This window comes from Carassius auratus, chromosome 31 (assembly GCF_003368295.1).
Source record: "Carassius auratus strain Wakin chromosome 31, ASM336829v1, whole genome shotgun sequence".
Classification (NCBI taxonomy): Eukaryota; Metazoa; Chordata; class Actinopteri; order Cypriniformes; family Cyprinidae; genus Carassius; species Carassius auratus.
The window spans coordinates 8156562-8183745 of record NC_039273.1 but is presented as its reverse complement, the minus strand read 5'-3'; the positions used below and the strand labels follow the sequence as shown (position 1 = coordinate 8183745).

At 35.8% G+C, this 27184-nt stretch overlaps 1 protein-coding gene across 15 annotated transcripts in view; it reads right to left on the bottom strand.

Moving 5' to 3' along the window:
- Positions 1 to 25532, bottom strand: part of LOC113050438 (calcium-dependent secretion activator 1-like) — a 69210-nt gene extending 43678 nt beyond the window's left edge. For 5 of the 15 annotated variants that reach the window (XM_026213382.1, XM_026213388.1, XM_026213390.1 and 2 more), the window contains exons 1-3: positions 24769 to 25529; positions 6401 to 6514; positions 2690 to 3022 (exon numbers count right to left, since the gene is read on the bottom strand). In XM_026213382.1, coding sequence (XP_026069167.1) covers positions 2690 to 3022; positions 6401 to 6514; positions 24769 to 25107 — 786 coding nt within the window. In that variant the 5' untranslated portion in view covers positions 25108 to 25529. Of the gene's footprint in view, positions 1 to 2689; positions 3023 to 6400; positions 6515 to 24768 lie in introns of all 15 variants that reach the window. The other 10 variants (XM_026213385.1, XM_026213389.1, XM_026213394.1 and 7 more) reach the window with 3 other exon arrangements.
- Positions 25533 to 27184: the final 1652 nt, after the last annotated feature.

Here is a 27184-nt window from a genome sequence, read left to right as displayed (position 1 = left end):
TACAAAAGCAAAATATGCTTGGTTTGATTTGGAGTGGCCCAATCGATTTTTGTTTACTGTGTAAAGAAACTTGTGGTAAACACATTTTTGATACTTCCTCGGAAATCCAACCAGTTGCCTGCTTTGAGATTAGCTCAGAGTGCATGTTGTAACAGTTCTGAAATCATCAAAAAAACATAAGGAACCTTTCACCAAATTAGTTTTCCAAAGCTAGTATAAATCAGTGCTGATTGACCAGCTAATTGATGATCTCCCAAAGCAATTACAAGGGCTTTTTGATCATAAAAAGCATTGATCTTGCCAGTAGGATGATATGACATCCTAGCCTCTGAATCATCCCAAATGTGTGGCTGTGATCTATTCAAAGTGGGTTTAAAATAGCTCTTTTAGCTGTGTCATGAGATCTCAATCTATTCAGAAAGCATATGCCTTGAAGGATTCTCTAAAATAATCTCTTATAAACTAAGATCATGAAGATTTGGTTATATGACCTTTTATTTTTGTATCCACTAAGCCTAACAATAAATTTTAATAATCAAAAAAGGTCCTATACACTACCGTTCAACAGTTTGGGATGAGTTTTTATTGAATTTGAAAGAAGTCTCTTATGGTTGCCAAAGCTACATTGAAAACAGTATTATTATGAAATATTATTACAGTTTTAAGTAACTGTTTACTATTTTAAGATATTTTTGTGAACTTTCAACTATTTCTGTAAGTGCATGAACCATCTGCTTTTGAGGATATAAAAGTGCCTATGAAACTGGCATAAAATCAGATGCAAAACATTGTTTGTTTGTCACGGAAACAGTGCTCACAGGTATACTTGTCACACAGAAAAGGTAGAAAATTCTGGTTGTGGGCTTATTTGTCAGCAGATGCAGCAATTTTGCCCCTGCCAGCGCTGTGATGATTTGACTACACTGCCATGAACGCTGCCAGGACTGAGGAGATTTTACGCTGAACTTCCCTTCTACCTGTTCCGCTCCCCTCACTTAATGTTTGTCCATCCATCTAAAATACACGCTTACCAGTTGATAAATTAACGGTTTCTTACTGTTTCCCTGAAGGCATTTTTCAGTGTGTTATAGGTCTCTTAAGTGCTTACAACGAATGCCAATTTGGCCATATTTACAAACTGAGGATCTTTAATTTGGATAAGGTAAATGCTCTGTAGCATCCCATCTGAGGAATAGAAGATCCATTAAGAACTAAAAACAGACTAACACAGATTTTCTGGCAATTTAGCTGTGTTTTTGGCTTTCAGAGTGATGAACATGGGGAGACTGTATGCTAATTCCCTACTCTGAAGTCTGAGCTAGAAGGAAAAGTGGAAAAGGAAAAGTGGGTTAGCCATCTTCAAAGCACATCTGAAAAGAGAGATTTAATGGCGGAAGCTCAGGAAGGTGAAGAAAAATAGCTAAAATATGAAGACTATAAGAGTGTGCAATTTTTTTAAGCGCAGTGCTTTTCACACGGATGCCCCTTTTGGCTTAACACCTTTTAAAGTTGCTGTCCTAAGGTGATGTGTGTATTTTATTCAGTGTTAAAATACATTCTCCTAACCCAATTTAATGTGAAGAGACGCACTCACATGAACTTCCTGTTTTCCTACAGAATGTAAACACTGTGCTTATGTCAAATTCTGGCTCAGCCAATGTTACGAGTTTGGGATAGAATTACCTGTTTGGCCAAACAAGATGGGGAAGTGTTCAGTGAAAGCTGTATGAAAACGATGATTATTTTTGCACAACTGCATTACATAACCATAAGTAATCAAGCTTGACCTTAGTAAGAATAGAAACTTCAGAATTAGATGAGGTCATTTTACTTTCTATGTGAATACAGGCACACCTGCAAATTTTTCTTGATTACACTCTTCATCCCCAAATGACAGTAATTTCAGTTCTTCTAGACAAATATCATAACTGTGCCAGCACTGAAGTTTCTGTAAGGCAGGGGAATTTGATTTATTATAAACTCAAGGACAATAAAACCAAAGCACGTCCTTCACTTGAGAAGAACAAATTATTTTAGATCTAAAAATATTATGTTGTTTGAAGTAGACATGAGGGATCTTTGCATTACTTAGATCTCAGTACAATGGGGATCTTACTGTAACATTACACTGCGAACCCTAAGGGGATGTTAATATGAAACTTGTATTTGTATTCAAAGTAGACTGAGCGCAATGACAGAATGCAAGGGTCTCCTTTTGACACATATGTATATAAACTAACAATTAAACAACAGGGGAAGAAGAGTGCGCGATCACAATCTTCTTGAATTACCCTTTCATTTACCCAACAAATATTGCTACAAGTGTGACTGCATCATATAATAATTATTAATTAATAGTATTAATAATGTTCATCATCTGGCAGACTACGTCTTGTATTAATTTTTCTAAAAATCCTGTCAAACGTGCACAAACTGACAGTCACCACCGTAAGCTACTACTAAATATTGTACAAACATAATTTTCTGTAAAGTTGCTTTGTAACGATTTGTATTGTAAAAAGCGATATACAAATAAACTTGAATTGAATTGAATTTAAAGCCAAAAACAAATAAATTATAATACCTTGATTGTACAAAGAAGTCACTGTTCAACCAGAGATACATTACATAAACATAATATAATTAGTCTTGTCAGTTATTTCCTCCCCTGTAGAAGTTTCCCACCTACCTGGCAAGCCTGGTACAACAGCTGGTGCTCAAACTTCTTGATCCCCAGGATCAGCTGGAACATCTCGTAGAGCTGGTCTTTGCTCAGGATGAGCTCGGAAGCGGCGCTGGCTGTCATGCGCTGCTGTGCCTTGCGTGGGTCCTCGTCTCCACGGTAGATGGTGTCAAACTTTGCCATCCAGGAACTCAGCACAGTCTCCTTGCTCAGACCATCGATCTCTGGCAGGCTCCGGACACGTTTCTCGATATGGCGCTTGAACACCTCGCGACAGTCCAGAGCGGACAGTCCGCCTGTTTGCACCATCTTAGCAACACGGTCGCTCTTAAGAAAAACCTACAATTCAAAGACAAGGGGAAGCCAAAAAAAAAAAAAAAATATTCAAGACATATTCAAAATTGGAGTTTTGTGACTTTTTGTCTATAAACACTGACTTGATTGACCTTTAAATATACAAATGTAATTTTACTGAAAAAAAGAAAAAATATATATATATGTATTGAATATTATTCTTTAAACATAATACTTCAAATATAATCATTTAATGTTTATTCTAAATGTATAAAAAAATATATATATTGGTGACTATGACTAGCAAGTATGGTTCATAGCTTCTAACGTAACTAGATAACTAAAGCCTAGTGGCAATTAGTCTCAGCCTTAGACGTCACAGACCACTGGCTAAACGTCTGATGCATACAGCAGACAAAAGTGGAAACACTTCAGGATTTTATTTTAAAGTCGTCCTCGGATTGGTTGAATTATACAGGATTCCTGGGAGACGTGCGAGTCATGTTCTTTAACAAAGACGCCGTGGCGCCAAACCACCTCACGAAAGAAGAAATCTGTCGCGTTCAAAACTGTGATGACGAGCGCTTATCAGGATTAACTAAACGGTGGATTGAAAAATGTAAAGTTTGCAGCATAGAATCTTTAAAATATGTCAGAGAGTTTTACACACTCTACTGTGATGATCTTTCCATCGCCTGAAACCTGTCACTGAATGAAACGAACCTTTGGACCGTTGGACCTTTAAAGGTGAGATGGTGATTATACCAGGAAACAGTTCTGATCTTAAAAAGTTTCACTTGGGTGAATTCTTAACATAATATGTTTTCAGTCACTCCAATCTGCTAGAAGAAATTATGCCTCAGTGCTCCTTTAATATTCTATGCTGTGATAGATACAACATCATCTACAGTGATATACTGCAGTAATATAACCAACGCCATTAAAGCCATGGAAAGCAATGGTTACTGTAAAAATTTCACAGCTTTGAAATGATGGGATCAGTGTGAGCAAAAATATTGCAGTCCTATGCGCTCCTCTGAATTATTCAGAAGATATTCCCTAATTCAAACAGGAATAATGGGAGAGAACATTTGTGATTTTATTCTAAAGTCCAACCGAAATGACTACTGAGTTCCAACTACCTCCTCTTTTCCTGCTCGCAGTGTTTCAAATCTGGTTTTATAGATGTGTGTGTAAAACATGGTTTATGTTTTTCCTCAACAACTGGAGTGCTTGGCAGCTGCTTTTCTTCATTCATTAAAAGCCTTTCTGTCATTCACTGTTTAAGAAGACAAATAAAGCTTTAAATTGCTGTCTGGTCCGAATCCAGACTGCAGTTTACTGTGAGCTTCTCTTTCCAAACAGACCCTGCAATAGCTTTTCTAGTTGGATCATTAAGGAAACCTGAGGGGGAAAATAGTCTGATTGAGCATGTTTCTGAGAAGTATTGCTACAGTCTAAAAAACGGTACAAATATGGAACAATGTATGTCTTAATATGTATGTCTTAATTTTCCATATTGATTTTCACAGGTGGCTTACCTGTATTACACATGTTTTAGGGTTAAAGAAAATGTCCTGGCAGAACATTAGCAGTACCATTTCTGTTTTTCTATGTATTTTATGGAGTGTAGCAGTTCGCAGTTTGCCCATTCTATAACTAACTGCCGTTATATCTGCAAGTTGTAGGCACTATTGTAGACATACACTTTCATTTACTGTATATGGTTAGGTTTAATTCTTGCATTAATTATTAATTTCTCATTTAGCACATAAGGTATACAACACACATGAGAATCTTGTAATTGCTAATGGCTACAAGAATTCATTATTTACAACTTAGGCAATTAAACACAACGCATATGTATTAATGATTTTATATGCGAGGCAGCCTGAAGTATTCTAATAACCACTTTCAGCCATATTGCACAAGTAATTAGCATGCACAGAGGCCCAAACCACAGCAACGGGAAATAATGTGGTGACCTTACCACAATATTTGAATCCATTAGAATAGCAGTCTCTTCACAGAGCATGTGTAAACACTTGTTAATTAGCTAAGGAGAGCTGTCCCCGAAGGGCTATTAAGGCACTCTAATCTCGATGGTAATTCACTTGCAAAGTCATGCCATCTTCTAAATGTTTTGTCTAACCTGCAGTATGGTAACTACAACTGGCTATGTATCATTTCAACACACACTGTACAATAACCAAGGGGTCATTGTTTTTGCCCTTCATTAGCTCGAGCTAATCGCCTGAAGGAGAGGTGACCACGACCTCACACGGACAGAGACACCAAACTTACTTTAATTAATTCAGTGCACTACTCTATAGAGAACAATTTAAAGAATTCACATAAAAAATGAAAATAATAAAACACCTAGTTTATTTCTGGCTGCTTATTCTACTCAAATGTCCCTTATCTAATAATTTTACTGTTAGTTTAAAAGGTACTGTAAACTATTTTTGGGAAGCAAGCATCAACAACTACATGTCAGATTTCATTGAAATGTGCTTTCATATGTGTTTTCGGGAAATCATACTTGTATTTTGTAATAATATGCTCTGCAAACAGCAAAAAGCAAAAAGCAAAAAGCAAAAAAAAAAAAAAAAAAAAAAGGGGGAGTGGCTTGCACGTTTTTAGCCAATTTGAAAACCAGGCAATTAGAAATGCTCTAATGGTGTGTTTTCATGTTTGCTCAGATGGCCATATTTAAATATTTTTTATAGACTACCATTCCACTATTTCAGGCGAATAAGACTGATTTTCTTAATGATTTTGAATCCTTATGCTCACCATTGCTGCATTTATTCGATCAAATATCCAGTAAAAACAGTATTATTGTGAAATATTATTATAAATTAAAATAACTGCTTTCTATTTTATTTATTTTTTTATATATTTTTTATGTATTTGGTCACACTTTATTTTAGGGTCCAATTCTCACTATTAAATAACCATTAACTATGACTTTTGCCTCAATTAACTCCTTATTTGCTGCTTATTAACAGTTTATAAGGTAGTTGTTAAGTTTAGGGTATTGGGTAGGATTATGGATGTCATGCATTATATGTACTTTATAAGCACTAATAAACAGCTTATATGTTAATAATAGACATGCTAATAAGCAACTAGTTATTATTGTGAATTGGACCCTATACTAAAGTGTTACCCCCCCCCCCCCCCCCCCAAAAAAAAATGTAATGGTAGTGTAGAAATTCTTATATAGATATAATATCAGTAACATAACGATAAACATAAAATGTACATTGGTGCAAGGTTGGAGGCCAATGTGATGCTTAAAAAAGTTAAAGAGTAATCATTGAAAAAAGGCTGCACAACCAATAATGTCATGAAGTGATTACTTGAGCAATTCAAGGGTCAATTTCTGCCTTTCATTCCACTGTTGCAATAATACTTCACCTCAAAATAGCTTTGAACTGCATTGATGAAAGCTTCATCTGCCACAATCTGTGTGTCTCCTTTGAGAAAAGACTCAAAGCGGTCCTTAGTGGTTTGCAGCTGCTGCTTGGTGATCTACAAGAAGAAGCGGGGAAAAGAAAACAATGTCAAAATTCTGATCATTTGCCATCGCAAAAAAATCAAAAATGTTTTCATAATGCATTCATTTGTCATTCACATAGATAATACAGCATTTTAAAAAGATCTTAGCTTTTTAATCAGTGACTCCATCTAAAATGGTCTCTGTTGAATCTGTTATCAGATTTTGCACATCAGATGGATTCAATTCTATTATGGTGCAAGACTAAAGTAAATGATGTTACCGCAAAAGGGTTAGAGATTTTTCAGAAACAAATGACAAAGCAAAGTTGATTTCCCTTTAGCAAGAGACGTATAATACATCCTTGTTTTTCTTGAAACACTCCCACAAGTACATAGTCTCTTCTCAAGTCTACACTTAAAAATACCCATTCTGCTTTAAGCTAAAAAAAAATAAAAAGAAAGAAATAAACAGACACCCACCTCCTAACTCAATAACAAACACTCTCTCTATTCTCACAGTCAGATATCTCTAGCTACATCTGTCTCACACTCATTCTCTCACTTGCATGCTCGAATTTGAACTTCCCTGGCAGAAATTGTGTACCTAAATCCTTCACATTTTTTTTTTAGATATGTTGATTTTACATGCATAATACATCTTATTTCACCGAATGCCTACAAACGCTTCTACTACCTTTTTACCGTCTCCTAATGTGATTCATCACTCTCTCTCTCTGAATGTCATCAGGGCACAAGATGACAGAGTGACGAACGAGTAAGCAACAGAACGAGAGAACTGTTGTGAAGGAGAAAAAGAGCAGGCCAAACAGTATCCTCCTCCTCCTCACATAAAGCAAAAGAGCGAAGCACTGACTGTGCAACTGTGTTTTATGGCAGTGGTTATCAACTGGTTTTGCATCAGGGCTTAGATTTTACAGTAGATAAGTTGTTTATCATAGAAACAAGCCAAAAAAAAAACACACACACAAAAAAAAACACACAAAAAACAACCGCTCAACAATAACAACAACAACAAAAATTATGTTTTTTTTTGTAATATATAATTTTGTATATTTAAAAATTTTATTATTTGTTTTTGGGGGAATTTGAGAATTCACTATGATATTCTATAATGTATTAAAAATAGCTGTGTTAAGATTTTTAATTTTGGTTTTATTTTCATGTTCAACTGAAAACATAAAAGCAAACAGCTTCGGAACGACATGAGGTCAGTAAATAATGAATAGAGTTTATATTTTGTATTAAAAATCCTTTTCTTATCCATGAACTGCCCATCAAAATGCAAACTTGTGACATGACAGGTTGAATAGGAAAATTGCCAAATCTGTAAACAAATAAACAGCAGTCTAACATATGGAGCAAACACTGGGCCAAATATTGTATTAGGCTGCTGAATATGTGAAATAGCTCACTGGAATACTTTTATTTCCTATTGGTCGATCATGACATTCTGTTGTCAAACATTTTGTTTAATGATCTTTAAACCATATGTAGGGCCACATTCTCATGATGTCCAGCATAGCCAAGTTTAATGTCTTACATGTCCCTCACTCTTTCTTCTCACATTATAAAGAACTCAAATCAATATTTCAGAGGTTTTTATTTATTCATTTGGTAAGTACCAGTGCAATAAGCAGAAGAGTTTACAGTGATCCAGTCATAATCACAAAACTTAAACCCCCATCTTCTTCTAATCATCTTGTCAGAATAAATTTAGCAAAAAGGACCGGCAGACTGTACATTACCTGTATATTATTTTTTACTCACACTTCTGCTCATGAGATAAAGGACCACTGATGTGCATGACAATCTTACTTTTTTCAAGATTACACCACTGTTTTTATCATTTCACTGAAACATTCAAAAACCTTTAAATGTGCTCTATTGCTCTGTCATGCATATGGTGGCTTGCTAAGCATACCAAAAAAAAAAAAAAGGTTTAACACGATGTTATGTTGCCGTTTGTCTTGAAACCACCAGTGTGACAAAATCTAAAGGAAACAGTGTTTTTTTGTGTGCAAATGTGTAGGAGGAAGGTGGAAAAGTACAAAGTACCATGTGCCTGTGAGACATCACAGCACCATCTGTGTGTTCATCTCTCTACTACAGTCCTCTCTCTTTCACACACACATAGAGCAGTTGACTTTATCGGCCTTCTGAACTGTCTGTACAGAGAATACTATAACTCCCAACAGCTTGCAGCCCTCAATATTTCAGAGTATGCTTTTCTCTTTGTTATTTCCAGAATAGTTTTTATGAAGGTCAGGTACAGGCACACAGGAGGTGATGTCTGTTAACACTCTGTTAACTGTAGAGCGAGTGTGTGTGTGTGTGTGCACATGTTCCATATGACATGAACATCTAATATCCTTGTATATATAATGAAGACAATCGAATGCAGGTGTTTAAAGGCCCCATTTTCTTTCCTGTGTTGACTTATTTCATACTGGAGGAGGAAGATGAAATAAAAGCGAGGGCACATTGTCTATGAAGAGAAAGATTATACATTTTAAATGCAAAAAAAGTCAAAAGTTTATTTTGTCAATGTTCTGAAGCACACAACTATATCTATTGCCCTAAAAACTTACAAACACAGACTAAAAACCTCAAAACGTACATTTTGATTTCGTAGCACCTTTAATAATGAATGAAGAAATTAAAGAAAGCAAGGTAGAAGACGAAAACATTGAAATGATAATGACGAACCTGACCATAATAACCTTTATATTTACTGGCTCGCAACATTAACTGCACCATTTAAAAGATACAATGATACAATATGGATGCCATTTCTTAAATTAATCTGCAATAAGGTAACAATAAGGTTCCATTGGTTAATGTTAGTACAAGTTCATTTTAAATGGGTACATTTTGCCTTATAAACAAGTACAGTAAACCTGGAGCTCTTTTAAATCACAGTCTGATTTTTGTTTTAATCAGAAAGAAAGAAACAACCAGCCCTGGACTACACCGATTTCTGTCCAATTAAAAGCAAGAATAAGTATTTTCCTCCTCTGCAACTGACTAGCAAAAACCAATATATCTAGTTCTACTGTAACATCATGTTTCAATAGGAAATATCTCAACAGAGAATGGAAAACTGTGCTTGTGAAGTGATTTCTCCACTGAGCAATTTGGTAGAATCACCTAACAAGACAGAAATAAAATGGTTCATCAGGGCTCGAACATTGTTGACTTGTCTCTTTCAGCTTCAGCTAATCAGACTCAAGACACTCCTTCTTTGGAAATGCTATCGCAGTGCTATTTACTTCAACCTCACCTGATGAACCCATTCTCCTGTTATAAAACAAATCATTTCAGCAGACTTATCTTATTTAAAGCGTCATTTACATTTCATTTCTGTGAAAAACAAAAGTGTACATTTTCTATTGTGCGAATGAAGAAACAGCAGAATAAAATGCGGCACTCTTTCAGTTTGCGTGCGCGCGTGCACACTCAGCAGCAGACTGCAGAGTCATTAGTAATTATGATAATTGCATGAGTGCAGCAGCTTTTGCTGTGGGCCAGAGATGATGCATAAGAAGAGAGAGAGAGATAGAGAGAGAGAGAGAGAGAGAGAGAGATTAAATATAGATGAGTGATTTCAATGTTACTCCATAGAGGGGGGATGTATCATGTACATTCAATCGTTTGCATCTTAAAAGAAATTCAACCTTATTTAATTTTAAGTTATCTCAATGCAAATTTGTTTTTTGAATTTCCTACATACTACTCTGGCTGGCACCAAAGAAAGAGGTAGATGAAAAAATGTTACATAACTGAATGGGGGAGAGAAAATGGAGGTGTTTGCCAAATTTAGACCCAGACAACTAAATGAAACGGAACAAGAGGCTGAATTGAAATGAAACACACAAAGCCAAATTCAATATAGCACTCTCATCGTTATCATTTGTAAGTACATTATGTAAAACTTAAATGGATCTTTCACTTGCTTTCAAAGTTTATCTTAGACAAGTCCTAACAATTTTGATTAAAGCCATTGTACGTTGAATTAAAAAAGATAAAAAAAATAAAAAAAAAGTCTGTACAATTTTTGAAAGACACTTTTCAAGTGTTTTTTTTTACATTTATTGAATTAAAAAAAGTTAAAGTTAATTAGAACATTTATTTGAAAAAAACTTAACATTTTTGTAACAATGTAGCAGTCTTTACTACCGTTTTTGATCAATTTAAGGCATCACTGGTGAATGCAATAATACATTTATTCTGAAAAAATCTTACTGACCCAAAGCTTTTGAATGATATTCTGCAGTACTTTCAGCATCTGGAAAGGTTCCAACACTTTCCTGTAAGCTATTGAAAAAATAATGCATCATTATATTATATTATATTATATTATATTATATTATATTATATTATATTATATTATATTATATTATATTATATTATATTATATTATATTATATTATATTATAGTTCTTCCTGGGAAATAGTAATATGTGTTGCTTTGGGAAACAGGTATTGGCCTATAGCTAAATACATACTATCATGAAATAATTAACAATTTAAATAATTTAAATTAAAATAATATTTTAAATTGATGATATAAGACATACTTTATATTATACAATTCCATATCTATTATGAGTAAAAACTGAATGAATGAGATAAATACTGTAATTGTGATTCCACACTCATTATGCTGTGCCATTGAGAATATCAACACATCAAATACCAAAGGGGCCACGCACTTTCTAGCAGAACATTTTTAATGCTTTCTGTTCAGTAGATGCAATTAATAATCAGGATAATAAACAAACAAGCATGTAGAATACCATCCACACACATACAAAATCCTTGAAAGAAACAATACTAGCAGCAAACTGAGCAAATAGTGTCAAATAACATGAACCCTCTGAATACAGGTTTCATTCTTGAAAGCAGATTTAGATTAGGAACTCTAGCATCACAAAACTGCCATAATGAATCATTCCCAGCTTCACTGGACTCCCTGGAACTCATCTGCCAACGGGGAACAGAGTGTTCTACATTGTCCTGCAGCCTGCAACTCTTTTCCTCCTCTCCCCTCCCTGCGTCCCTCCATGGCAGTTTCTATGTTTAGCATGATGCTCTGAGCAGGGCTATGAACCCGCAAAGCCAGTGCTGAAGATAGCAGCTGGTTAGTTTTGGTGTCTCTGAGCCACAAGGCAGAGAGACCAGCCTTCTACTGTGCAGTCCCTGCAAGCACATTACATCATTACACATTACAAAACCTGAATTTAGCATTTCATACATGCTGTTAAAGGGCATCCTAAAATCTCCATTTTGAATTTCATTCAAATTCAAATTCTTTAGCATAACTGAACCTTGTGTCATCATCCATATTTAAGATGATTATGATAAACAATTAAATAAGAGGATGAAGAAAAGAAAAACCACTAACATCGGATATTTGACAATGGGTTTATGCAGCTTATTAAACAAAATGACATTTACATTACATTTTAGACTAAATATCGGTTACTTTGTCTGTTTTTGCGTCAACAAACCTATTTTCAAACATACTGTAGTCACAACACAGTCGCGGTGTAGAGCAATTGGCTGAATCTGTGTTTTAAACAATTCAGCTAAGTGGATGTGTCAATGAATTATTCACAAGAAGTCACTTTTTTGTTCCTGAAAGAATCAGCATTTTGAACAACAACAAAAAACAAACGTTTCAGTGAGTCATTCAATGAGTCGTTCATAAAATCACTTCTGTTGAATATGCAGCTATTAGCATTTTGAAATAATTGGTTGAAGGAATGAATCAATGTTTCACTCAAGTCAGTCACAGGTCGCCATCTACTGCCTTAAGTGTAGACAGTTCTTTATTCCCTGGCTGATTGACATTTTTTATAATGAATATAATTTAATTAATTTGCTACTGCCATAAGCTGAATTTAGTACACATAAATGTAAACATAAAAAAGGAAACATTGATTTAAATTTTGAAGACAGACATTCAGTAAGGATCATTTCAAATTTGTAAAATGGGTTAATGCATGTAAATATGTTTTTAATATAGCCTTTCTTTTTAATTTACCTTTTTGTACAGCCCCCTGGCTGTGCATTAAAAACCAATTAGCCAAGAAAGACTTTAAAAAGTTATTTGTTTCAGATTTACAGTATTTCAATATTATGATCTTTTTTTGTTGTTGTTTTTTTATCCCAATAAAATTCCCAAATTATTCCCCTATACTGATATTTTCTACTTTGTATTCGCCAACTTGTTCTTTATTTTTTTTAATTATATATTATCCTTTTAATTTAAGTCTTGTGAACAATATGTAAAACAACAAGAAGAAGAAAAAAACAGTTGTTTTGTTTACAGAACTATTGTACAAAAGCAAAAATGACTCTCAGTAACAGCCGTGCTGACAGTCAATACTAACACTGTAATAAAATATTCCTTTCTAACAAACCCAAGCATATACAGAACTTTAGCAGAAACAAAGCCTGAAGCAACAGAAGCTCGCTTCAGAGCAGTAGTGTTCAGGGAAATGCAAACAGATTATTTTGCACTTGCTTACATAAAACTTCACAACACTCCAAGATGCCTTCTTCAATATGTTTAATTGAATCCCTGGACCTCAGATAGTATGTACGCATGTGTCTTCTTGTGTACGAACATTGTCTCATCAACACGCTATTGGTGTATTGACAGCACAATAAAACTATGTGATGTTGGATTTGGGTGCGGGTGAAGTATCTATATGCAGAACGGAGTACAGTGCTTCAACAGATTGTGAAACCATAGCATTTTAATCACACTTTCAAAACAGAGCCCACAGCTAGACTTTTCTTTGGCAGAAGCGAGCGAGGCAAGAACAATACATGTTCAGAGTGAGCAAGGGAGTAAAGTGGGGGAAATGATGGAAAAAAAAAAAGTCTCATGTGATGGACGGACAGAGAGAGTGCCTTTAGAAGGTTTTTGGTGCTTCTATGTGAGCTGAAAGGTATCAAAGTATGAGACACTGTGTGACAAAAAGCTACCACAGCATGCTCAATATTAGTTGATGGGCGTGTGTGTTTCGCTCTCAGAGAAAGCTAATGATTGTGTGTGTGTGTGTGTGTGTGTGCGTGTGTGTGTGTGTGTGAAAACACTTGCCTGAAACTCCAGTTATCCAGCTAAAAATAAGAACCTGTGACATGTGACACACAGACTCTGTAAGATGGCTTCCTCCTGCGAAGAACTAATGTTTCTCTGACAAAAAAGCGACATGCACATGCCTCAGCCAAGTGGATTTTGAAGGCAACTTAAAATACAATTTCAAACATAAAAAAAAAAAAAAAAAACTTCAGTAATTGTAAGTATTTTGCACATTAATTGCTTTCATATTCTGAGCTATTCTACTTGTCTGTAAATAGTAGCCTATGCTTTATTAATAAGGTGTGTCCTCCAGTGTCATTGTTTCAGTAGGATGCATTAAAGGTGGTGTATGCGATTTCTGGTAGCCAGTGTTGACATTACAAATCACCGAAACAAACATGTCCCTACCCCAAAATGGTCACGCCCCTATTTTGATAGCTCTGCCCCACACATACATATGCAACCCTGTCAACGATTAGTGCTGTGAAACGAAGCAAAACCAATGTTACACCGTGTCTACACCAGACACGAGTGGGGCAGCCCAACAGAATACTATAGAACTCATTATAATCAGTGCTGCTGTCTACACCATAGATTTATATACATATCTAAGATATATAAGAGATCATGACAAATCCCTGACAGATAACCGCAGCTGCTTTCTATTTATGACACATTGAAAAACATTTCTAATGATTTTCAACGGTCGCTTTGTCGCATTCAGTGTACTAGACAGACTTTACCTGACACTGTATTACTCAACTATTGAGAGGAAACAAAGCAACCGATTGCAGGCCTTCAGCTCCTTGAGTTCTCTCCAGCACTGGAAAGCTGATCCGATGGGCCCTATTTCTTGGCTTATTGCCTTAAGCCTTTTCCTCTGTTGTTTTTATCCAACATCTCCATCTTTCTGTCGCTCAGCTCGGCTAATGTCCGTCCTGTGCACTGAACGCTCTTTCCTCCACATCATAATGTAGAAATGCCCCTTACTGCTGATAGGCTACAAGTTTGTTTTGATACTCGGCCCAAATCGGTTTTCTAAATTGTTTTTGAAAAATTACTTCCCCCACTTTTAAGCAACGTTAAGCGTTTGTGACAGTCCATGGCCACAACCTTGTGCCAGTGGTACAGCATACGACGCAAATTGCAAGAAAAAAAAAAGAAAAATATAAAATCATTCAGATTTTATTTATTCAAACCATCATTTCTGAAGTCACAATTTAGCAAAAAAATATGTCCTCCAACCAATATGCCTGCATAGGTCATTTGTCCAAATCCCTGAAATACGACCCATTAGAGCATATGCTACAATTACGCCGCTATCGGCAACAATAGACACTTTCATATTAATGCTTTTTACTCTTTAATCTGTATCATAATTTAGGTTTCATATTGCTTATTTGCTAGAGAATTGTGTTATATGACAATATCCGATCATAGGTTCGACACTGTCATGATTTTAAAACTTTAAAACATAAATATAGGTCATAATTGTACGAACAAGACGTACACGCTGTAGGGCCGTTTTTTTGTTGGAGCAAAATTAAAATTTGGTTTAATTTTTATTTTTGTATTTTGTTTTTGCACCACATAGTCTGAAAATGTTACTGTTAAGCATTACATGGGGGTTACATTTTGTATTTACTGATGTCTATGCTCTTGAATTTCAATAATTATAGCTGAAATAGAGCTAACATGTTTTGCGTTTGAGCTAATGCTGTTACTTTTTAATAATTTGTTCTTGTGGTGTTTTACAACTATTGAGAATGGTACCCAATGTCTATAAACGCTTACACATTGGGGTGGCAAGTTAGTCTGTGACTAATGTGTAGTGAGTGAAGATGCTGTTGGGGAGTATGGTATGGAGACTGTGGACCTGAGCCAAGATCTGTGTCTGTCATTTGTTTAATTTTCTCCTTTTTCACATGAGTTTTGAAGTTGGACTTCTGTATGCCTTTAAAAAAGTGTCCCCTTTTTGAATGTTTTGTGATTATTCTTAAAAGAGTGTATTTGTCTCCTTTGGCCATGTCTTATCCCATCTAATGCACAAAATGGGCCAAGCCTGCTTCTGCTGCTCCCTTAAAAATAATAGGATAAAATGGGGTTTTGAGGAAGCTTTCATGCTTCAATGTAATGGATGCTTTCTTCATGTGTTCAATGCTGAAATAGAGACCTTGAGAAAAACAGAAGGTCATATCGACCTGCCAGGAAATAGAGGAAAAGGGAGAGACAGGGACTGAAAGGAAGGAGTGCTAGTGATGCTTAATGGATTATAGGATATGGAAAAAGCTGTATGGGAGGGAGGAAAGGAGAGAGTGTATGTTCTGGTTTACAAGTTGGAGAGTGGGTGTGTGTGGCGGTGATGGCACGAGAAAATTCTGTCACATGCTTTAGAAAAAGGGTCCAGGCAGGGACCACAACAGCTAGTTACTGCTGTTCATCACACTAGACTGTGACACTATCCTCCTCCTCCACTCTGGCTAATACTACTTCCTTTCATCCTACATTCCATGCCTCTAGGCAAAAAAACCCTGCAGACTTATCTAAACTACTGTTCTGTCTCAAAGCTATAGACCTATTGGCCAGACTGATTAACTGGCAGTTTTGAGATTCCCAGCATCAGACAGCCAATAACTGTTCCCACTTGACTAATTGACTTGTGTCCAAATCTACAAATAGCTTTAAAAATGAATAATTTATTTAGCCTTGGTTGCACATTAAAATTATACTAATTCAACATATTCCTTTGTACGCCAAATCAAAGTTAGTTTTGGCTTGCTTCTGCATTGTAAAAACTAGAGAATCGTGTTATTATATCTCTCACCCCTAATTGAGCTGTCTATCTTCAAAGTGCACAAATATGAGAGGCCAATTAGTGCTGAATAGCAACATCTAATTGATCATGGGCAGGACACTTTATTTGCATAAATATTAGAAGTCTCATTAGGAGCTTTATTAGGGCAGAAGTAAGTTATCCATAGTTCTTGAAATCTAAGTGTGAACGCACATTCATATTTATATATCATCTTAATTACACCAAACCAAAGACAAATGCACATGCGAGAGCAAAAGACATTGCCTCCTTTCCTGACCCATCTGTTATGTAAATGCACTTTATGATAGCTTGGGTCTCTTATTCAGTCTTAATATTTACAGAAAATTGTTTTTGCTCAAGCAGATGTCACTTATATCTCTGTCTTTCTCAGATTTCTCTTGGAGCAACACTTATTTAAATAGCCATAAAAAAATCACACATGTACAAAACCAATACAAACACAAACTTCCACACATGCTGCAATGCCCCTAAAAATTTTAACAAATATCAACACATTTTCAGCAAAAGCAAACATGTTCAAACACACACTGCTCTGGCTCTTTATAAATGTAAATACACTGTTCCAAAAGTTCAAACGCAGCCTTCAAAATGAGCATTGATTAATGAATATGGATGCATAACATTTTCTGTTGTCCACATTTACATTATTTATAATCAATTTCAGCTTCTGTAAAGACCTTGTATTAAATTAGATTTAGATTATATAAAATCACAAATGTAATATTTATGTTATATTTATATTACATGCATTGCAAATTTAGATATAATTAGCTTTTTTATATATATCAATATAATTCATAAATCTACATTTATCATTTTAAGAGAGTTAAGCTAAATTTACCCCAGAGCTGGGTCATACATTAATTAAAGTAGCACTAAAAATAGGCACCATTTATTCCACTGTTTAATAATTCACACTCAGATGTGAATAACCTGTAATATAAAGGAGGTTTAAGGACCTTCCAGCTGGATGTTTATTACTTCTGACAAAATGAATCTGCCAGTCTCTCACCCTCTCTTTCTCTCCTCACCTGTCCATTTTCTCTCAGTGTGCTTAATGAACCGATAAATTTCATCCCTCTCTCCCTGATATATTAATAAGGTAATTTCAGAATCTCCAAATCTCTTCAGAGGAGATCCAGCTCTGGCCTTTCAATCAAACATCCTCTTATCTCTCCTAACTAACTCCTGCTTCATCCAGCTGCCATAACCGCTGCTGTCTCTCAGGTCCTCCTAATCTCCTGTCTGACTTCCAGTCTCTCTCTATTATTGTCATTGTCACTGCAGTTTCCCCAACCTGTTCCCTTCAAAACAGACCCGTGTCTCTCCTCTACCCTTATATAGTCCCTTCCCTATTATGAATCATTCAAATTAAACATTAATTTCTATGATTTCCTTATTGTTTTAAATTATTTTTTAAATTATTTTAATGATAACATAGATATTTTTTAATATAGTATTGGAATCTCCATAAACAACCAGCAGACTATTTTTGTAACATTTTGTAACTTCATGTATGGTGCACATGATTTTGATTTTACAATGATAGATTTTTAGTGGACAATTCTCACATCTACTGTATGTCTCTGTAAATTAAAAAAGGAAAAGAAAAGAACTACTGGTCAAATAGGTCAAGCAGAGATAGTCAGAAGATTTTGATGTGCTTTCTAACTGTCCATCATTTTGGACATTTATGCCAGTCTGACAGTGTGACAGCTGAAATATTCTCATTAAATGGCATATTTACCTTCATTGTCAGTTGTTAGTTTGTTGTGAACTAATGCTATTTGTTTTTGGCAACACTGACACTTTGAGGGCTCTATTTTGTAAAGATGGGGGCTTGTCTGTTCAAACTGCAGTGCAAACTATTGGATATGTTTAAAAGCAAATATCTGGTTTCATGCATTGTGAAAAAAATGCAGAATTTGCTTACATAACTGTATTCTAAAATACATTTATCAGTAATCTGACACACACACACACACACACACACACACGCACACACATACACATACAAAGTTGTGTCCTGGTATGTCACAAAAACATGCCCACGCCCACGCGCGTGCACACACACACACACACACACAAATAGCAAATATAACGCGGACCCATTAATCTACCTCACCCACTGACCTGTTTTTAATTAAATCACTCATAAAATCACAACCCACAATGTATTATTGTTGTTACAGATTGTTTAATACGGTATGTGCAACATTTGTCTGGGAATTTTTTTTTTTCTTTATAAACCAAGCATCACTTGAATTTTAATTTCTAGTGACATGCATTTGGGCTTATTAATGCAAATTCTGTTTTACATCTTGTTTTTCACATCAAAGCCCATCACAGACAAGACCAAAAGAGACTGATTATATTTCTTGGGGGATTTTTATGTCTTTCTTGCTTCATATTTTTAAGTTTTCACTGCTCTACAAAACTATAGTTGATTTATGAAAGTTGGTCTCTTCAAGGTATGCATTATTCAAAGATGTCATTGCAATGAAAGTCACCATGAACTTCAAATGGACAAGTATCAAGCAATTTGTTTTATTAATATCTGGTCTTGTCATATTTTTGAAATTTATCATAGATTATGACATTTTTTATAGCTGTCTATCCTCAAAAAAAAAAAAATTCTTGTCTCATCATCTGCTAGTTTCATGTTTCACACTGATAAGAAGCTCTCCTTTTGCTTAGCAATCTGACCAGCCTTTCAACATATGTGTGGGACTGCGACAGAGGTTTCACACATGCACAACCATACACACACACACAATACAATACATGCTGGCAGTGTCGCTCCGTAAAAGTCCTCAATTGGAAATCAGTGGAGAATGAAACTGAATTTGTGAGACTGGCAACTCGATGCAGGCATGGTAACTTCATCCATCATACAAAGCTGCTCAGGTTTTCCTTCTTGTCTGAAAAAGAATAAAATCATGTGGCCAGCAGGCCAACCCAGTGGGGCTCTTAGATCCATATAGTGTCCTGTTGGGTCCATCTCTTTGAGTTTGATTGTGCTAAATACTATGAAAAAAAACAGGGTTTGGTTTAATTAATTTCTTATTCACCCATATTTCCTGGTCTTGCCTCTTGTAATAAATAAATAAATAAATCAGTATCTTCTTTTGCAAGCCCTACAACAATGCAGAAATTTAATTGGTTTCTAAAGCCTTTTATGTGGGACAGGCATTAATTCTTCTCAGTAGATGCTATAAACAGACCCTCATTTTAATATGTGAACACAAGACATTGCATTAATAAAAGTATCTAGGTGATGCATTTCATTTGAGACCAGCATTTCAGTAAATTTCCATCCAATTCATTCATAAACATTTGTGTGTGATAAAATTCACACATTTACTGTATGTAAACAGCATAGGTTTTAGATTTCAAACAGGCATCACTAAAGGCTTGTACATAAAAGTATAACACTAAAGTCCCTTTGCACCATTTTTCACAAGGTCAACAGCCTTTACAAGGTGTGACTGTGAAACACAAACAATAGTCAAGCTAAGGTTGTCAACATGTGATATCCCACACAAATGCACACAACAGCAGAAAATAATGCAGATGTGCAACTATAAGTGATGTGTATTTCTTTATCTCTGTATAAGCTTGATCCTGACTCCAATTAGGAATGGTAAAATGTAACAAAACAGTTCTGCCAAGATCTTTAATGTACATATTTATGTATTTAATGCATTAATATACCAGTTCACTAAACACGTTTCAGCAAATTCTGAAACATTAAGGGCCCTATTTTAATGATCTAAATGTAAAGTGTAAAGCGCATGGCGCAAGTGCACTCTGGGCTTGTCCAAATATACTTTTGCTATTTTAACAATGGTAAAAAGGTTGGCACGCCCGGGCACATGGTCTAAATGGGTTGTCCCTTTTCTCTTAATGAGTAATGGGTGTTTTTTGGGCTTAACGTGCAATAAACCAATCAGAGTCTCATCTTCCATTCCCTTTAAGAGCCAGTTGCGTGCCATTACGGATTTGCTATTTACACGGTGTAATTTGGCAAGCGCCAAGACAGAACGTGTCTCCGAGATGAAACAGAGCTGCTTGTTTGCCAGCAAATAGATAGCCTAATTCTGATACATGCGATGACTGTCCATTATGACATGTAGGCATTTATATATATATATATATATATATATATATATATATATATATATATAATTTGCCTACAAAAATTCTTATGCATAGCAATCCTTTAATGTTTTATATTTGGCATGTTTGTGTGATGCTGTGCATCCCTGTGTTTAATAAGCAGCGTGTACGCGCATTGCGGACCCACCTATACTAACACGCTCTTTAAATAACAAAGAAAAAACTTTGCGCCAGACTTTGAGTTGGTCTATGGAGCAGTCTATTTTCAGCTTCTTAAAATAGCAATGCACCAGCAATGCACCTGAACAAACCTCTTTTTTAGACCAGCATGCCCATTGGCGCACAAATTGGCACAAATTTTAGACAAAATATAGGCAGTTATTTAGTCTATTTTGCTCCACCAATGGAAACAGTTTTCAGCAAAACTACAACAGAATACCATTGTATGAAAGATAAAAAATAATCTTGATAAAAAAAAAGATTGAAATAAACATAAAAAAGAAAAGGGCAGGAAAGGAGACCTCATCTGTGTTCCTGTAGCTCAATTGGTAGAGCACTGCACTATCAAGTGCAAGGTTGGGGGTTCGATTCCCCAGGAACACATGATATGTAAAAATTGAATGCACTGTAAGTCGCTTTGGACAAAAGTGTCTGCTAAATGCATAAATTTATTTATTTAATTTAATTTTTAAATTTATCTGTAGATAAATTCAGCTGAATTTACAAAGATTTGCTTAGTTAAGTAAAAGACAATAAGCCTTCGAAAGCTGACATCAGCACCAGTAGGAGGAGTGATCTCTCAGCACGATGTACATACAGGGAAGTATGTACTGATCTAATGCTAATCTTAACACTTCAGTTTTTAGCTGGAGTGTGTAAGGGCCTCTGATGTGCCCTTGTTTCAAAACCACCTTATCTGCTAAAAAAGGGGGACATCTACCATCTATCAGTGATGAAAATCAAACACGGGAAGGATACAGATAATTGAAATTCTATCCTCCCCCAAGGCCCGTGAACAAAACTGGTGAGAGATCTTTATCATGTGCCTGTATCGTCTGGGGTTCAAGCAAAGGCTGCGGGCCCAGACCAGAGGCTCATGAGAGCAGATACAGGGTGAGTACAGGAGATGCAGCTGACAACATACAAATTAGTCTTAGGCAGTACACACAGTACAAGTGACTACCTGGACTGAAACTAGGAAAGAAAATGAAATGTGTCTCATATAGAAGCAATGAGTCTTTATTCAACATTATTGAATTTTACAATGAACTGGCTGAGCATTTGAAGGCTGAGTAGTGAGCAGTTTGCTGAAGATGTGAGCCACAATAATGAAGTCCTTTAGATTCAATACACTTGGATGGAAAAACTCCAAACATAGGAAGGTAGCCTTTTAGAAGACCAAAGATTTTAAATCTAATTCTAGATTTGATTGCTTTCTACTGTAAACACTGCATTCTTGGACGCTTAATAAGGTATTTTGTGAATAAACAAAAATTGAATACGTTTTGTTATGATAGCCAGCAGGTACCCTCAGTGATACACAGGAGTAGAAAAGCATGTAAAATTGGCCGCAAATGTAATAATAATATACCCAATGTATGGCTGTGATTTATAAGTGAAGGAAATAAATGTGAAACTCCGGTGAGACAGAATGCTTTATATTATTACAGCAGAGCATAATGTCATTATATATGGCTTTAGTTAAACTACATTTAGAATGACTTTAGAGAACAGAATGACAATTTTCCTTGTTGCAAGGAATCACCGGCATGACCTAGCATTATGTTGTAGGTAACATTATAATTGACATTTGGATATGAACCTAAAGAACATATAATATGTCCCTGCTTTTACAGTCATAAAGCAGAGACAGAAAATCAAGATACTCCATACACATAAAAAATAATCCACAAAGGAGATTTGATTTTCTCATGATAGAAAAACTGATTTCTTAACGAGACATATGCTACAGCCATTACCTTCAATCCCCTGAGCTCCTCTGATATCACATTAGCTGAATAAGTACCCATTAAACTACTAGTCAAGCTGTCTGCAAATAAAGTAGGGCAGCTCAAAGATATAAAAAATAATTTAATGATTTTTAGTGATGATATCTTAATCCCCAAATTCATATGTGAGCATCCAATTTTAGCATTTTTTTTTTCATTAAATTATCTTTTTCATCTGACGCTCCAGAAAAATCTCAATTTAAGAATCTTTGATGGTTTGAACTCACTGTTTGCAGATTCAGTATGTTATGATGTATAAAATGAGCACCATTAATGTGTACATATGTTTGTCGTTTTTTTATCATTTTACAGGCATTATCTTTATACCTACAATGTTTTATCTTCAGATTTATATTTAGTGACTAAACAGGTAAATATCATGCTGTCATATAGCTATCATCGAATTCCATTTTGCTTAACTTACTGTATGAATTTTATTGGGAAAAGTGTACCTTAAAACAACTAGAGCATGACATGATGCATGAATCTATGGATAATCTTTTTAACAAAGCCTCTGATGACACATTATTTAGCATTCACATTCCTCCCAATGGTGTTAGATCCATCTTAAATTTAGTCAACAAAAAAAGAATTTTAAACCTTCCTTCGACCCTGTTCTTGATAGGTGTCCTTCATGTCTATGATTCACATGGATTATTCTGTCATTAAAGTGATTGACTGCAATGACTCTATTGAACCTAAAGGACCCCAACAGTGACTCAACTTTGCGATTTTTTGTAATGACCCAAATACCACCATCTCAGACTCACTTAACTGAACTGGCACGCACTGTGAAGATCAGAGCTTTGATTTTTTTTTCAATGACAAACAGCAGGTATTCCAATGCATGTTATTGATCAAAGCTTTTATATTTATAATTGCCTCTTAGACCTCATGTGAGGCTGCCTATAGCATTGAATAACAATACTGTGGGACAAATGCATGCGGTATTTCAATGAGGTCTATTGTGTGCTCATCTGACAAAGCCATATGGCATAACCAAATCTTGGGCTATATCCTGCTATGTTGACAATGTCAGATGTTTTTTTTTATTTATTTTTTTATTTTACACATACATAACACATGCTATATGCCCCAAATTACATTTACAAATTGCATACTAGACTTGTTTTTCTTTTTTCACATACTGTGAATTTAACACTAGTCAGGTAAAAAGGATTTATTTATTGAAATATTTAGCTTTTACTAATTTATTTAAAAGTCTGCAATAGCATTTATTGAATGTCTGAATAAGAATGGACAAAAGAACAGATGTTTTTCCTTTTGTTACTTACAATAGCAGTAACTCAAGCTGTTAACTGTGGTTTCAGAGCATGTTGTTCATGGGATCAGCTTGAATCAATAACTGAGGGAAATTGAATAGGACCTCTAAAAGATACCTCTTAACAAGGAAACATTTTTATGATGGGTGACTACCACTGGTTTATTTTGTTTTTTCCAATCTTAGGTCAATTGTATGCAAATAAAACTGATAATTTCTAAAAACAGATTTGTTGCGTTCATTTAAGCTTGTTTATCAGCGGCCTTTTGAGTAAAAAAAACGGCATAATAAAAGAACGCGTGTAAAGTCGTTTTTACTAAATCGTATTTTATTATTTTACTATCATTAAATACGAGGAAGTATTTACACAATCAGGCCACATGACAAATACGTTCGTTGTTCTTTTTCGACCTTCTGAACAGTGGATCCCGTGTTCGCATCTGTCACCAAAAGTCACCTTGGAAGATGAATGAGTGGCGCGAGTGATGGCGCAAATGGAACTGAATATCCTATGGCCGCAAGACTGCACGCAACCGCTGACTTCCAATGTGAACGAGTCACATGACCGTACTACGGCAATGACACCGCTTTATTTTGGTCCTTCAGCCTCTTGAAGAATATCTATAATTAGAGCTCGTCTCGTGCGGCCGAATTTGACCGAACGTGCACGAATCCCTTCGGGTTTGGGGTCTCGCGACACCACCTCTCGAGGTTGAACAGCCTGAAAATGAAGGCTGTGATTTTTTTTAGGCGTCCCATGCAGGATATGGTGATTTCTATAAAGGTTCCCTCACGTTAAGAGTAATATCACGTGACATATGCATGGGGTTTCAGTACAATGTTTGCTGATAATGGCATGACATAAAAGGGGTATAATGATGCATAACGTTTTTCTCAAGGTGAGACCCGGACACCTCGTGCTCTTACCTTCAGCTGTCGCCTTGCCATGTCGGTAGGCTGCTTGGCGTTGAAAGGATAGGCGATGCATCGCATTACAAAGACATAGAGTTGCAGCTTCTTCTTTCGTTCCTCTTCTTCCCTCTGCAGTTTCTCCACGTCCTCCTTTTCCTGCTCGCTAGCGGCCGATGGGCTCGGGCTGGATGGTCGCGCGCTGGAGCCTCGGCTGGCGGGTTGGAGCCTATCAGAGCTCTCGCTGGTCCTGCTGGGGGAGATGCGAGAGGATCCGGATTGAGGAGCCATAACCTCTCTGCTTTCCTCTTCCACTATCCCGTCCGATTCCTCTTCACTGGAGGATGGATCCAACATTTTTGCTCTCGGACAGCGCTCGCCTAACCGTACAAGCGAATTAAACGCACGATGGGATGTTTACGGCGTGGAAGCGTGTCAGTTTGTTGAGGTAGCGTTCGGCATTCAGAGGGCTAATCGACTGTTGGTGAATTTTTAATATCTTGAAACACTTCGGGTGCGGAAGCAGACACTGCAATCTCTTCACACGGCCAGAGCAAAGGTGCTGCTTCTGCTGCAAACGAGTTCCGTGCTTTGCCCTCGTTCGCCAGTCATTGAGAGAGGGACTCGTGAGGAAATAGGATGGGAGGGGTGCGCGCAGTGAAATGAGCGAATGATGGCCACATCCTGCTGAGTCTCGCGTGAGACGCAGGCGCTGTCCGCGGTGCTGGATGAGAGAGCGGGTCATTTCGGTCATAGAAATGGTGAGGATAGTAGACACCGAGAATGTGTTATTTCATTTGACCTCTGGCATATTACATCACCCTATTGCATATTTCATATGAGATGTTTTAACTATATTTTTTGAAGTTATAACAATTGTGAACTCTATGTAATTAGTAGGCTATCTTTAGAACACCATAAAACATATAATATATACAAAAATATACGCTGTTTTCTTACGATTTAATAATGACAAAAAAATGGTGTAGAATTTTTTTTTACTCAGAATTTGCTAATAAATTTCACAAATAGCCTACTAAGAATCCATCAGTAACGCTGAATTAATTAAAATTTCGAAAAATGAAATATTATTTTCTAGTAACACATACTCTAATCATCTGTTTTATTTGTACTGAACAATATTTTTTACAATGCAGAAAATATATAGGTTATGCACTATTTTAGTTTTAGCGCTATTAAAAAGTAACCTAATGTGTACTTCTTGTGATGACTATTTTATTACTATTAATTGGCTGTGTTTTAGTCAAAATATATGATGATTTGATGTGACTGAATGTCAACCTGAATACATCTTTTTTATTTTTTCAAGTAGACATGACATTCTCCAGTAGTCTGTGCACTGTTGGCTAAATATGAAGAAATCTTTTACATTTTTACACCTTAGAGAGACAAACAGTTCTTACAAGCTTTGCCATTTAGCGGAAGCTTTTCTATCCAATGCGACTTCCCTTGCTATGGCAACAGTCCCTCTGGAGCAACCTGGGGTTAAGTGTTTGGCTCAAGGGCACATTGGTGGTAGGGCTTTTGTTTGTATTTTTTTTCCTTTTTAAAGAAACATGTCTTAAGGTAATTTTGGGGTCACTTCTGAAGGAGCAGCAAGTCACAGATCAGCAAAATCACAACATACAGTGTTTCTAATTGTGTTGCCAAAAAGGACAAAATGAATAAAGAGCAGACACAAAGAAAGACAATCAGATAAATTACGGTGTCAGCTGATAAAAGGATAGTCTGATTTATGATGAGCCCCACCCTTATGTGAGGCCTTCTCTTTCTCAATGATGACATGTTAAATAACATTCAAGGTAAAAGATTTTGGATCTGTTGCCTTCAAAAACAAATACATTTTAGTTTGTTTTTGACAGCACTGAATATTTAATATTAATATTTTTTGCTGTCTCATGACTGTGACAAATTTTATCATCATACACAGTCATGTGGCAAGAATTAATATTTGACTATGTACAGTAATATAGCCATATATCCAAAGGCTTATGTGAATTTTCCTGATGGATAGGGGAAATGTACTCCAATTATGTTGACTGGATTTTAATAATTTATCAGGATTATTCAACCACTATGAAATCAAAAGTAAAGTCATAGTGAAGATAGACAGTATTTAACATGAACATTGTTTTCTAATTCTACAGAGAGATTTCTGGACTGGATATTAGACTGTTAAATTTGATAAAAGAAATAATAATTTTCATAATTATAATGTAATAATCAGTGTCTTCCGGGTTTTGACGTCACAACTGCAGCACTCTATAATAATGACACAATAAAAAATATTTAAAGCATGAACAAGTTACAATAATAAAAATGCTGTTTCTGAAACTATACAATATTGATTATGCTGGAATCCTCTCTCACTGCTTATTCATCTATATGTTTTGCTGTCAGTGGATTGCTAACA